General features: G+C 30.5%; 2 protein-coding genes across 2 annotated transcripts; one reads left to right on the top strand and one right to left on the bottom strand.

The window, feature by feature from the left end:
- The first annotated feature begins 1,299 nt into the window (after positions 1-1,299).
- On the top strand, positions 1,300-5,815 carry LOC115708763 (tryptophan aminotransferase-related protein 3). The gene is made up of 5 exons (XM_030636779.2): positions 1,300-1,812; positions 1,965-2,259; positions 3,652-3,962; positions 4,043-4,326; positions 5,232-5,815. The coding sequence occupies exons 1-5, from the start codon at positions 1,457-1,459 to the stop codon at positions 5,441-5,443; spliced, it is 1,458 nt and encodes a 485-aa protein (XP_030492639.2). The 5' UTR covers positions 1,300-1,456; the 3' UTR covers positions 5,444-5,815.
- Positions 5,816-6,003: 188 nt separating this feature from the next.
- Positions 6,004-12,198, bottom strand: LOC115708757 (carboxypeptidase SOL1). Its single transcript, XM_030636766.2, has 15 exons — positions 11,925-12,198; positions 11,649-11,718; positions 11,460-11,555; positions 11,253-11,283; positions 11,055-11,111; positions 10,619-10,714; positions 9,964-10,086; positions 9,613-9,714; positions 9,002-9,048; positions 8,541-8,666; positions 8,313-8,415; positions 8,015-8,077; positions 7,740-7,823; positions 7,287-7,350; positions 6,004-6,454 (listed from the first exon to the last, which is right to left on the bottom strand). Exons 1-15 carry the CDS (start codon positions 12,037-12,039, stop codon positions 6,144-6,146), a joined length of 1,488 nt encoding a protein of 495 aa, XP_030492626.2. The 5' UTR covers positions 12,040-12,198; the 3' UTR covers positions 6,004-6,143.
- Between the last annotated feature and the right edge of the window lie 1,138 nt (positions 12,199-13,336).

The raw sequence follows: 13,336 nt of genomic DNA, 5'->3' as shown, positions 1-13,336 counted from the left end.
ATTTGAAATATTATTTAATAATGTATTAAAAATAATATTAGTGTAATTATAAAATTGTAAATAAATTTATTATTGGAGTAGTAGATTATTCTATTTAGTTCTTTTTTTAACATAGCATTGTAATGTAAGTTTATATCTATAAATATTCTGTAAAGTGTTAATATTATATGAACATCTGCATTTATAAAGCTAAAAAGTGGGTCAATGACAGAAGTGGTATATCTGCAATCACACAAAGATAGAAGTGGTATTTCTGCTAAACCATGACACTTGAATCATCGGGGCGAATTAACACCAACCAATAAGAAAGAAAAAAAAAACAGAGAACGGTTTCAAGGTGGAGTATTGTGTTTAATATATGAGTTTGCACGATCAGATTTAGAACAATTACAAATAATGAGAAAGTAGATACAGAATTAAATCTAATCAAATTTAAATTTAAATAGTATATGATTTAGATATTTTTAATTAATCTATTTAATATTTAATAATTATTTAGTCAAAAAAAATATCTACAAACCTCATAGTGAAAAAAATAATAACAATAAAAAAAATAGTTATCCTTATATAATAGAAAAATAGAAAAATTAAATTTTATCATCAATTAAAATTAATAATTATACGTGTATAATCAATAGGTTAAAAAAAAGAGTATTGACCTATATTATAGATAGATATATAGATTATGGAGTGCAAAGACTTGGACTACATTTGATGACTCTCTATTGCCAAAAATTTCTTCACATTAGAATAGAAAAGAAATTAATAAAGCAATTAAAAAGAATAACATCACATGCATAGGAATAAAAAAAAAATAAAGATTTTTTTAAAAAATAAATAAAAAAAATTATTAATATTCTCCCAAGATAGGTTTGTTAGAGAGATATATGGTTAAGATGATTTTTTTAATTTAAAAAGAGATTATTAATATTTAAAAGATTGTTTAATTTTTTGGTTTAATTATTGGGTTTATTTATTAACGAGAGATCAAATTAAATTTAACAGAATATTCTTTTTTATTTTTAAGTATATTCTGTTAAACCAAGAAATGTCGTTAGATATGCACTTTTAATATATAAAGATATATTCATAGTGATTATTTTAATACTAATATTTATAAGTATTTTAGTATTTTTGGTACATAAATAATTAAGGTGTATTTTTAAAAAAAAAAATTAAAGATTCAAACAATTTGTTATACTTAATGAATGTAATAGAGTGTTTGAATCTAATTTTTAATTTTCCAATTTCTTAAAAAAAATTGAAAATTTATAAGAAATTTCATGTAACTATATTTTAGTAGTTGGTAAGAATATTAACTATATATTTTTATTTTTGGAAGAGAGAGACTGTGTGTGTGTATTTAAAGGGATCTAGAGTGTGAGTAGTAGTAGTGAGCTTAGGTATAGCTTTGATAATTAAGAGAGAAAATTAAAAATAATTAACAGAATCAAAGATGGAAATTAACATTATTGCAAAAAAAAGGTTACTAATATTATTGTTGGTGTTGTTATTGGTATGTTCTCTAAGCGTTAATGTGTTATTTATTTTGAAGAGAGTTGAATTAAATGAGGTTAGTTGGAGTAGAAAAGCTGCAAAGGAAGCTGAAGTAGTGGCAAGCATATCTTGTTCTGGCCATGGAAGAGCCTACATTGATAGCACCATTGTTAATGTTAACCAACAACAACAACAACAACAACAACAACAACAACAACAACAACAATTAGGAGGACCTGTTTGTGAGTGCAATTCTTGCTACGGGGGCCCTTATTGTTCTCAACTTCTACCTTCTTGCCCTGCAGATGCCGATCGGTGACAATTTTCTCCTTTTCTCTATACATATTAAGAAAAATTATTTATCGCTTTTAGTTATGTTTCGAAGTTGGATTTTGGTGACTAATATATGTTTATGTATTGTTCATGTACATTGTAATTAATATAGTATATTGTTTATGTAATTGTAGTGGAGATCCATATTTCTTAGAGCCATTTTGGATGGAAAATGCAGCTATGAGTGCAATCTTGGTGTCTGGTTGGCATAGAATGAGCTATACCTTCAACCATTCAAGTTTCATGTCCATTCAACTCGAAAATCTAATTCGAAATTTGCATGACATTGTTGGAAATGCAATCACTAAGGAAAAATACATTATTTTTGGGTCAGGCACAACACAACTTATCAATGCTGCTATTCATGCTCTTTCAAATCATAATTCTTCCTCTCCTTCTAAGATTGTTGCTTCAATCCCTTTTTTCCCGGTTAGTATCCTCCATTTTTCTATAAATATATTTTTTTAATACATGGTAGTTAATAAAGGTATTTTGATACTTTCGATAAATAAATAAGTTGCAACTTTATTCAGATAATTACATAAAATATTATTTTTTGTTAAAATTTCATATTTTTACGTTTAAAGCTTTTTTTTTTTTTTTTCACTTTTTTACGGTATTTTATAAAAATAATATAAAAATAACAATAAAACTACGTAAAAGTAACACGAAAATAACATCAAAACAACAAAAAAAATATATATATACAGATAATAAAAAATTAATAACAAATTATCAAGAATACAACATAAAAATATATTAAAATATAATATTTTCTGTAAATAAAATCATAAAAAATTGTTAAAATATTTAAAATTTCGTACAATCGTATTTTTATAATTTTTTTTATTATTTTTATGTATTTGTGAAATAATTTTTTTTTTTTTTTGCATGATAATATATAATGTAGCTACACAGAATCTCCTACAAATTTTTAAGAAATTACAACTAATTTATTTAGGATGTTAAAATCATGGTTTACAATAAATATGTATTTAATTAGTTGTTTATTCGGCATCATAAATTATTTAGAACATTTTAAATTTTTTTGGAAAGATCTTTTGCATCTATGTAACAAAAATACTAAAAATACTCGTAGATGGTGATTAAAAATAATTACTACCCAATAATTCTTTGTTAATAAAATGTATCATTTAATATTTTATTTAATGGTTATGAATTATGCAAATTTAACTAGCATGTTATACCTTTTTTTTTAGAGAGAAAACTATCATGTAGTTTTTTTAAAAAGAAAAAAAAAAGTACTAAACTACTTTTCTTATGATTTTGAATACTAAAACTACATTGAAAAATTTTTGGTAAACTAATATTTTTGGTAAATTTTTTATATTTTTACGTTGTAAAGATTTTTTTTTTTTTTTACATTTTTACAGTGGTCATAAAAATAACACTAAAACAATAAAAAAAATTATATAAAAATAACAAGAAAATAACGTCCAAATAAAATTAAAACAACATAAGAAAACAATATACAAATAACAATATAACATAAAAGTACATCAAAAAACCGAATTTATATAAATAAAATCTTAAAAATTAAATAAATATTTAAAATTCCATACTACCGTATTTTTATAATATTTTTGTGTGTGTGTGTTTTTTTTTTTTTTGAAATAATTCCAATTATATACAATAGATTCTTGAACAAATAGTAAATGAGAGCATTTAGATATGTGACCTAAAATTGTCCAATAAAAAATTTTATTATTATCATTATTATTAGTAGTAGTAATAGTATCCTTTATCCTTAAGGATATTATAAATATGAAAAGCTTTAGTTTTGGTTTGGAATTTTGGCAGCTTTACAAGCAACAAACAGAGTTTTTTCAAGAGGTGGATTACACATTTGAAGGTGATGCATCATTGTGGATGAACAAGATGAACAACTACTCTAATAATAATATTACCAATCTAATTGAAATGGTAACCTCACCAAACAATCCTGATGGACAACTCAAATGTGCTCGTTTTCATCACCCAAATGCTAAAGCCATATATGATCGAGTCTATTATTGGCCACATTACACTACAATTTCAACTACTCCAGCTGATGATGATATCATGCTTTTTTCACTTTCGAAACTAACTGGCCATGGAGGCAGTAGATTTGGGTAAACCAATCTTCATTTAGCATTTGATGAGTTGTATTGTAGCATTTCATACTAATACAACATTCATGTGCATTGTGTAGATGGGCAGTGGTGAAGGACAAGACTGTGTTTGAAAAAATGGATAAATACTTATCTATAAACACCATGGGAGTTTCACATGAGTCTCAACTAAGAGCTTTGAAGCTTATGAAGGTAGTTATAGAAGGAAAAGAAGGGGAGACATTGTTTGATTTTGGATATAAAACGTTGAGCTATCGCTGGGAAAAGTTGAGTGAAGTCATATCAGTCTCGAAACGCTTTTCCTTGCAAGAAATTGAGCCAGAATACTGTAATTTCTTTCACAAAATTAGAGGACCTTCACCAGGTAAGATGCAACACTTTCACTATGCAATGAAATCTCTTTTGGTCATTTTAGGACTTTTATTTAAAATGGTTCAATCCTACACATCATATATAAATATGAGAAATCTTATTATGTGCGTTTTTTCATGTCAAAACTTTGAAAAGTTGCGAGGATGTTCCTCATCAAAATGTTATTAAAGTACTCTTTAAGATCAAAAAAATGTTATTCAAGTACTCATTTTCCATACCATTCTTTCTCGTACTTCTACATGTTATATAACCCAACCTAAGAACATTTTTATGTGAATTTGAATGCGCTCTACATGCTAATTAAAGTTATATTGTTCTATTTTTGACCTTTCATTCTGTCCTGTTCATTCTTCGAGGCGTCCATTTGGTAGAGCCCATGTGGCCATAGTCCCACTATACAACATAATTAATAATTAGTACAAAAAGAATCCATATCTCTTACTTTTGTAAGATCGTAATTAGTACGGAGTTTCCTTATAGTCATGATGTTTGTACGAAATTTTCTTAATCGTATATTTGTCAGTTTGTCGTATTCTTAGAACTTGCCTTTTTTTTGTCTGTTTTTAGGAAGTCTCTAGGCAGCTTCCTACTTTGTATCTAATCCCTTGTAAATGGCTATATATAGAGCCATCCATTTCATTGTCAAAATTAGTATTCTATAAATAAAATACTAGTGTTATTTTCTCTCAAAATGTTCTTCTAAATTTTCTTGAAGAGATTTTTGAAGTTAATATGAACGAATCACATCATAGCTCTAAACTAAATTTATGATGAAACATTCCTAATTTTCGACCTCATAAGAGTTCTTTTGCTTGTGTGGTGATTATAGACATCATGTGAATTGAGAGAGATGTTAAATTTCAGAGCATAAATACTAACAAGTGAACTCCATGGCAGCTTATGCATGGTTGAAGTGCCTGAGAGAAGAAGAAAAAGACTGCTATGCAGTTCTCACAGCAGCAAATATAATCGGTCGTAGAGGTAGCAATTACGGTGCTGAAGACCGGTACGTACGACTTAGCCTCATACGGACCCAAGATGATTTTGACCAATTACTCCACCGATTAAAGATTTTAAACTCAGAAGAAAACACTGCCAAATCTATTTGATTCTTCTCTTTATCTTAAAAGAAGACACTGTGGAATATCACAACACTACTAGTATAACAATCAGGAGAAGAAAACAAAGTCATGTACTTAATCAACCACTTTAGCATTTTCACATTCAAAATCTGTCATTGTTAGGTGGACCAAGAATCTTGGTCACAGTTGAACTTGTATTCATCATCCAAGTCTTTTAGAATATTGGAAAATAAATTGTTAATCATGTTTGCTGTTCATATTTGTCAAGATTTGAAAGCAAAATGCTAACCAGTAAATAGCCAATGTTAGATTGAAGAGTGCAAGGTCCTTATGGAACAAGTTAGACGAATTATGAAAATTACAGCAGTTTAATATCAAACAAGGCACTCTTGTATATTTCAATAATTTATCTCACATCATTTGCATTCATATGATCCTTGTGATTGAGTTAAGAGAAATGCTAAAGGGCAACTTAAGGTGCCAAGAACTACAAGAAACCGCTAACTACTCATAACGTACCACATCAGTTTAATGCTCTTGAGTTAAAGGTAATTAGGATCAATGACATTAACTATCAGACTAGAATCTATCTCAACTAGGTTGTGAATTGTAGCTACAATGGAGCCAAATATCTTTAGTCTTGAGACAATAGACAATTTTTTACAATAAATTATTCTCTTCAAATAAACATAAAATATACAATTAATGTTAGTATAAATTAGAACACTCAGAGTGCAACAGGCCTTTTTGGCCCTAAGTGTCTCTGTTTTGAAAGGTTGTATTTAATTCTCCTCTGAAACAACAAACAAAGGAATCCTAACACTAGAATCAAAATGGCGTACGCTTCAAAGTGGGCACCTCGAAATAAATTCTCAAACTCGTACCTGTTCAACCTACCACAGTTACATTCACATACACTACGAAGTAGATTCCTGTTCGGGGTAACTTCTGGATCCAGAACAAAATCAACTGTCATGGCAGCTTCTTCTAACCAAATATTTGTCGTCTTTGATTTGTACCCAGGCACGCTGGCCATAACTGCATCGTAATATAAAAGTAATTGTATTTTTTTCAGTTGTACCTAAAACAAACCGCACAAACCTTATTGGGTTTACTATTTAACTATAGCAGCATAAAGAAATATTAACAGCAGAATAATGTATGCAAAACAGTTTAGCAGTACTAGCTATGAACGCAAATCCCCTGTCCGAGTAATCTAGACTACAACAGACCACAAGGAAACCCCCTCACCCTGATTCACCTCCCCTGGAGGATCTTAAGGGGTTAAAATGGCTCTAAGGACTTGATATTCAATATATGGAGCCACCGTTCGTTCATGTATAGCTGTTGTGGGACGTAGTGTTAGCTACTAACTTGTATTACTCTAGATTATTCAGCCAGTTGATAATTTCTGTATATCTTCGAATGCTTCGAATTTTTAAGTATCAACATTATTCCTAACAAGCTCTCCATTGGAATTAAGAAAAATAAATAAAAGATCGTTTTTAAAAGAATCATTATAGATATTTTCAGAGGAAAGACAATGCCTTCTTTTCTTTTTCTTGTTTTGCTTCATCATAATCTTCTATATTGAGCACCATAAAATCACATTGATACATCAAATAGTAGAGCAGTGCTACGAGGGGTAGGTGGTCCTTAGCACCATACGCCAATACAAGGTAAGGTTCACAGAATGAGCTATCACATGTGACCATTTATTTTAGTGTCATGCTGAACCTGAACACTATTTGTGCCTCTTAGCATTATTACAAATCATATATAGACTTTCGCAATTCAAAGTCCTCTATAGGAATTTTATGCAGCTAAAGAATATTAATTCAATTAATATAGGTTTAATTAGTACAAGTACCTTTGTACTTCCCGCCAGGGGTAAGCAATCGATGGAAATCAGCAAATACTCTATTTGTTTTAACCTGCCAAACGTGACAAGTCAAGTACATGTCATGAAAAGAAGTAACAAATCAATTTCATCAGTCAAGTACATGTAGGAAGGTTTAATCAGATAAAAAAAGTCAAATGATATTGTAAGTTGTATAACAATTGATCCCTAGAATCAACTGTGACAGTCATTTAGAACATTGAACTAGGTCCTTAATGGGAAATTAAAACCCAATGTAAGCCAACACCAGAGAATGTGTTAAAACATAAAAATCAGAGTTGGATCAACTTTGTATAGTTTAAGCTTAAAAAAAGTTGGTAATAAAATGCATGCATAAATCAACATTTATCAGCAACACCACAAAAGCACGCTGAAAAAGGAAAACAATAGAGTAGCGGCAAAAGTAGATGATTTCAAATATACCGTGTGATTTACTCCCTCAATGGTAATAGAGCCAGGTAATGGCCTCCCACTATCTGATGAAACAATCCTTCCATGTACTCCTGACTAAAAGAATTTGAGACATGAAAACAACATTTCACACATTGATTTTACAAAGTAGAAGCATATAAAATACTATACCTAGTAACCTGAGAAAGAAAATCTTAAGACTAAATTGCTCAAATAATGTAAATTAACTTGGACTAGCTTGAGAAACAAAGAGTTCAATGAGACAAATTGATAGCCACCACTAATACCTGTACAAGGCTCAAAACAAGATTGAGCATACTCAGTTTGTTGTATTTCCAAAGGGTAGCAAGCTGCATAATGGCACACAATTAAGAAATAACAATGTTAAAGGTAACGATAAAAGTTAAAGAGCATAAAGCAGAAAGAGGAAGAGAGAAGCATACGTGCCATCAATATAATGATTACTCACTACCAAGGCCAATCTAAGTACTCACACAATATTGCAATTTTAGGACTCATAGTAATGAGGATAGAGGGAAAAAAGACATATCCATTACACAAAACATGATTTAAGAATATATTAACCTCATGAGCAGGAGGCCATTTGTTGTCACTAATCTCTAGAGTCAATTCAAAACAGTCCCCATGTATGTAGTTCCAGTCTTGCATACCTCCATAAATAGGGTACCTGTAGAAATGTTTACTGTCAAACAATTGCTGACAAGAAATTATACATAAAGAAAAAAAAAGTTAAAGAGGATATAGCCAGTAACTCTTTTCTTATCCAAAAGAAAAAAAAAAGGGCAACCCTACCAATATGCACCATTTGTGATTCCACCTGGAAATTCATTGCTCAAGGACATGTTATAGTGAGAGCGACTGTACACACTCGCCAAGAACCGAAATGTTTCATCATCAGGACAGGCATAATAAACTCGTCTGAAAGTAATTCACAGAAAGCCAAGCATAAGACAATATAGAGAAGTCATAAGGATACAAAATAGTACATTTTGAGAAGAGACCAAATTATACGTTTTTAAGAGAAGTCGAAACCCATGAACATTTTCTGGTATGAGAATCAGAAAGGCATTAAAAAGAAAATCCCTTATAAATGGTCATAAAAACATTAAACATAATAAGACCAGCAGGAGATAAACGGTGCAAGAAAATAAATTGCAATAATTAATTTGGTAAATCCTACCCAAAATAAGTATGGAGTACTCGTACATATAAGCAACGAAAAAAGAATGAAAAAGTCAACATGGTGTTCTTACCTTTTATCTTGACTTCCATCCCATGGATAATTTGCAACAAGTGCACCCTGTCAAAAAATAAAAATAAAATAGACATCATTCTTTTTCTATGCACTGTAATTTTAATCATAATTCATGTTAGAAAAGATAAATTCCAAAAAATGTGTCTCAACTTTGTATTTCTAATGTTGGACTGTTAAATTTGACTTGGAAGAATAACCATAGATGAAGGATAGACCAATAGAGAAAAACTATATTTGAATATTACACATGTTCGGTTTGGGGAATGAAATGGAAAGAATCAATTTCCATTTTAGTCCTTTATTTGGTCATAATTTAAGATCTTAAAATATCATTACAATGAAATGTTTTTTCCACCATTTTTGGTGGAATAGCTACTACTCCAAAAAATGAGAGGAACCATTTCAATGTACAATAACTTTTGTTATTAAATTTTATCTTTTTTTTTAACTCATGTTAAATTTTTATTGCGTTCTCATTCCTCTGGTCTCATTACTCTCAACGAAACAAAACCTAAGAGAAACTATTATTAAACTTTTTCATCTACTAACTGGTAATGAAAGAAAAAATTATTTCTTTTACAAAGATGACGAAATGAAATAACACACTACCCCATGCAAGCTGGCAGAAGCTGTAAAATGAATCTGATTTGACCACTCCATTATTGCTCTTGTTTCAGGTTCTCTTGCAAATGCATCATCATCGTTGAAAAACTGTCATTTCATGCCAACGCCTTTCATTAATAGAAATATATATATATATGTATTGGGATGATGGGTTGTAAATTTTAGACTCAATAACAAATCAATAGCCTAAAACAAAGTATTTAGGCATGTCTACTAATCCATAATGAAAAGGACTGTGAAGGTAAATAATTTGGAGAGCAATATTAACAATTGACTTAACCCTTTCCCAGTTGTTCCTTTTAGATTAAAAAAAAATACATACACTAAAACTAATACCTGGTCTGGAAAGTTTCGATTTAAATCAACATTATTCCCATTACCACGCCGGCGTAGGGAAAATCCATCGGGATTCATTGACGGAAGTATATGAAGATGAGTACGTTCAACAATCAAAGTAGCCTGTAGAAACAATGGACCAAGTAAGACTGTGATACTAAAGCTCATTCAAAAATAACTAGTGTCTATTAAAAATTAGAAAAATAACTATAAAACAAAGATCCACGTTGAGTAATTTCTATCAATATAATAATGAAAAAATATAGTTATTAGAGGAAGGTGAACCAAAATAGATCAATATTTAAAGCAATGAAAAACAAAAAATGTAGATCACAAGACAAAAAAAAAAAATAGTTCAAAATTATGTGACAAGTGAAAATATAAATTCTGGAACTTTTTCCCCCTCACTTTATCAGTAGACAAACTTTCGTGAAACGTCTAATCTGGTAACTGAGACTCAACTCAGGGAGTGATGCAAGAACAAAAAACTAAGACAAAAAATCTTCAATCAATTATAGTGCAAAAAAGGTTGTCTAATTTATGCTGAAGCCAATTTCCTGAATTAAAAAGAAAAAAGGAAAGATACTTGATATCTAAAGCATCATTTATTTACTAAAGAAGCAGTTAGACAACATAAAAAACTAAAGAAGAGTACCGATGGATCTTTCAAATAGTTATCACAAATCCAGTTGGCCAGTAACATTAGCAGCTCACGCCCTACGGGTTCATCTCCATGCACGTTTCCAATGTACTGCAACAGCAAAAAAAATCACTAACAAGTTGTTGGAAAAGAACTAAGAGTTTCTCCAACAAGAACTTCAAAATTCTTTCTCTTTTACTTTTCCTCTTCTAGTAAAAAGTAAAATTGAACAGAATTATCAAAATCCTATAGGCACATCCCAACTAACTAAATTATGTTGGCACCCATCTAAAACAAATATATTATAATCACAAATGAAGAAATAATTCATAGTTTGAAGAAGAAGAAAACAGCTAAGCGAAGACGACTCAGACTCAGATTCAGTTTCACCATCCAAATTTGGAACTTATAACATTTTAATCTTTGCTTGTTTAAATAGAATATCATTCACCTTAAATGCAGGTTCGGCCTCATCTTCTCCAGGCTTGTCAGAAATTTCTATGACCCACTACAGGAAATAACAAACAATACTCTCACTGTTTAAGATAATGCTAGCTTACATTCAAACAAACTAAGGCAATAAAATAATAGCAGTAATATCAAAAAAATAAATAAATAAAAAAGGAACTAACTTCAGTGAAACGATTACCAGTGGTACCCCATTCACACTCTTCCCAATACTGATAATCAGAGAAAAGGAAAAAAAAAAAAATATATTATCAGTACCATTGTCCTGAAAAGCCCCTATGTTAATATCAAACAACCACATTGCTTGTTTCTTCATACATACCATCAATATGCCATCTATAAAGAAAAAGAAAACATTAATCTAATACAAAATCAATTCATGGATTACCTGTAAATTCTAGATATGTTGCTACATCTTTTCCCAAACGCCTTAATTGCAGCCTCAAGCTCAGAATTAGTCATGTAGCCTTCAGCTACATCAACACTATCAAACCAATTTAAAGCAATAAATTCAATATAAGATAATTCACAATGAAGTTTTTGTTTGTTTGATTATTTATTTCTTTTCAATAAATACCTTTTATTAATCTGTTTTTTCTCAAACAAACGCCTTGCATGGCCATTATAAGTGGTATTTCCAAAAATTTCTGTAATCAAACAAAACATCAAAATTAATTGTAATCCGGCATAGAATTCTAAAACATATAAGTAATTCTTCGAATTTTTTGTATTATGATCAGGAGATGTAGAATAACAAGCTCTTCTGGATAAGTACGATAAAGAATATTCTCAGCTAAAAAGAATTTGAGTGATTATCAAATCAAGACAAGTGAATGAAGAAAGAGAAGCTTACCGGGAGGAGAAAATGAGTCGTAACTTTGAAGGCCGCCTCTGGCGAAAGCATAGTGAAGAAAAGAGCAGAAACTGAGAGAAAGAGATATTGATAATGTAGAGAGATGAAGCTCCATGGTATGGGATCATGGGAGGGAGCTTCAGGGATCAGATTGGAATTGATTAAAGAAGAAAAAGGAAGAAGAAGATGAAGATCACAGTTCAGATCTCATCTCTTGTGATTTCAAGCCCAACCCGAACTGACCACAATTGGGTTGGGCTGAACAACCAAGCCCTAAACACTATAAATACCCAAAAACAACATCGAATCAAAAAAGAAATGTAATAAGTTGAGAAATACCTCTTTTTCGTATTTATTATTAAAAATATTCTCATTTTATATTTTATTAAAATGTACTTATTATTTTTGTGAGTAGGTTATCCAATATACCTTTGCCCTCCACTTAAGTCTAACACATAATTTTTATTAACTTAAGGGGTATAATGAAGACATCATTTATAAAAGGGTATATCTTAAAAAATATGGAAATAAAGGTAAAATTTAAAATATGTAAAGTAAAGTAGGTAAACAATGTAATTTATCTTTTTATATAATTTTTCTTGTTGTTTATCGAGATTTTCGAAAATTAATAATAAAATAAATAAACTTTGTAAAGAAATAAATTAAAGACAATAAGACCAAGATTTTTGTATGGTTCGAATATTAATAAACACTAGTTCACGAGTCAATTGTATTGAGTTAAAAAAACTTTGAAGTATTTCGTAAAAGTATTTTTGCTCTAGAAGATGAACCCTAGAAAATCTCTCTAAACCCCTTTGCATGAAAGGGTAACATTCTATTTACAGGTGAGATTCGAGTATGGGCAAATTCGAACCTGGTAGGGTTTATATGTATCATCTAGGCCTACTAATGGGGCAATATAAAATATATGTTGACTTTGGGCCACTTGAGTGAGGTCGTATTCACGATGTGAAGATTGTTCGTACAAGTGTGGACCGTTTGAGGATGTCAGGTGTCGTGCGTAGCTGCGTTCGTAAGGAGAATGTCAAAGAATATGGTGTTGATCATAAAGGTGATCTTCTTTTAGTAGCGTGTGCACTTTACGAGTTTGATGTAGGGGAAAATCCCTGACACTGTGGGGCTCTGTGTTTGGAAGGTTCTGTTTTGGATGATGTTCGAAAGCTATCTAAGTGACCCTTCGATTACTTGCTTTCGGATTACCTCATGAAGGTATCTGGATTGGTCTTAGCAGACTCTTCATCTTCTGGTCTGAAAGGCCTTTCCTAGACTTGGGTGGTCCGACCTTGTTAGGTCAGTGAGCTGGGCTCGTATCTGGATCTGAATTGTAGCGTGACTTGGTCACTGGGCTAAATGATTAATTTGATTGGGCCTAGGTTTGGGCCTGCCTTAGC

Source organism: Cannabis sativa, chromosome X (assembly GCF_029168945.1).
Source record: "Cannabis sativa cultivar Pink pepper isolate KNU-18-1 chromosome X, ASM2916894v1, whole genome shotgun sequence".
In the NCBI taxonomy this organism is placed as follows: Eukaryota; Viridiplantae; Streptophyta; class Magnoliopsida; order Rosales; family Cannabaceae; genus Cannabis; species Cannabis sativa.
The sequence above is the reverse complement of the archived record's forward strand: the minus strand, read 5'-3'. Positions and strand labels throughout refer to the sequence as shown.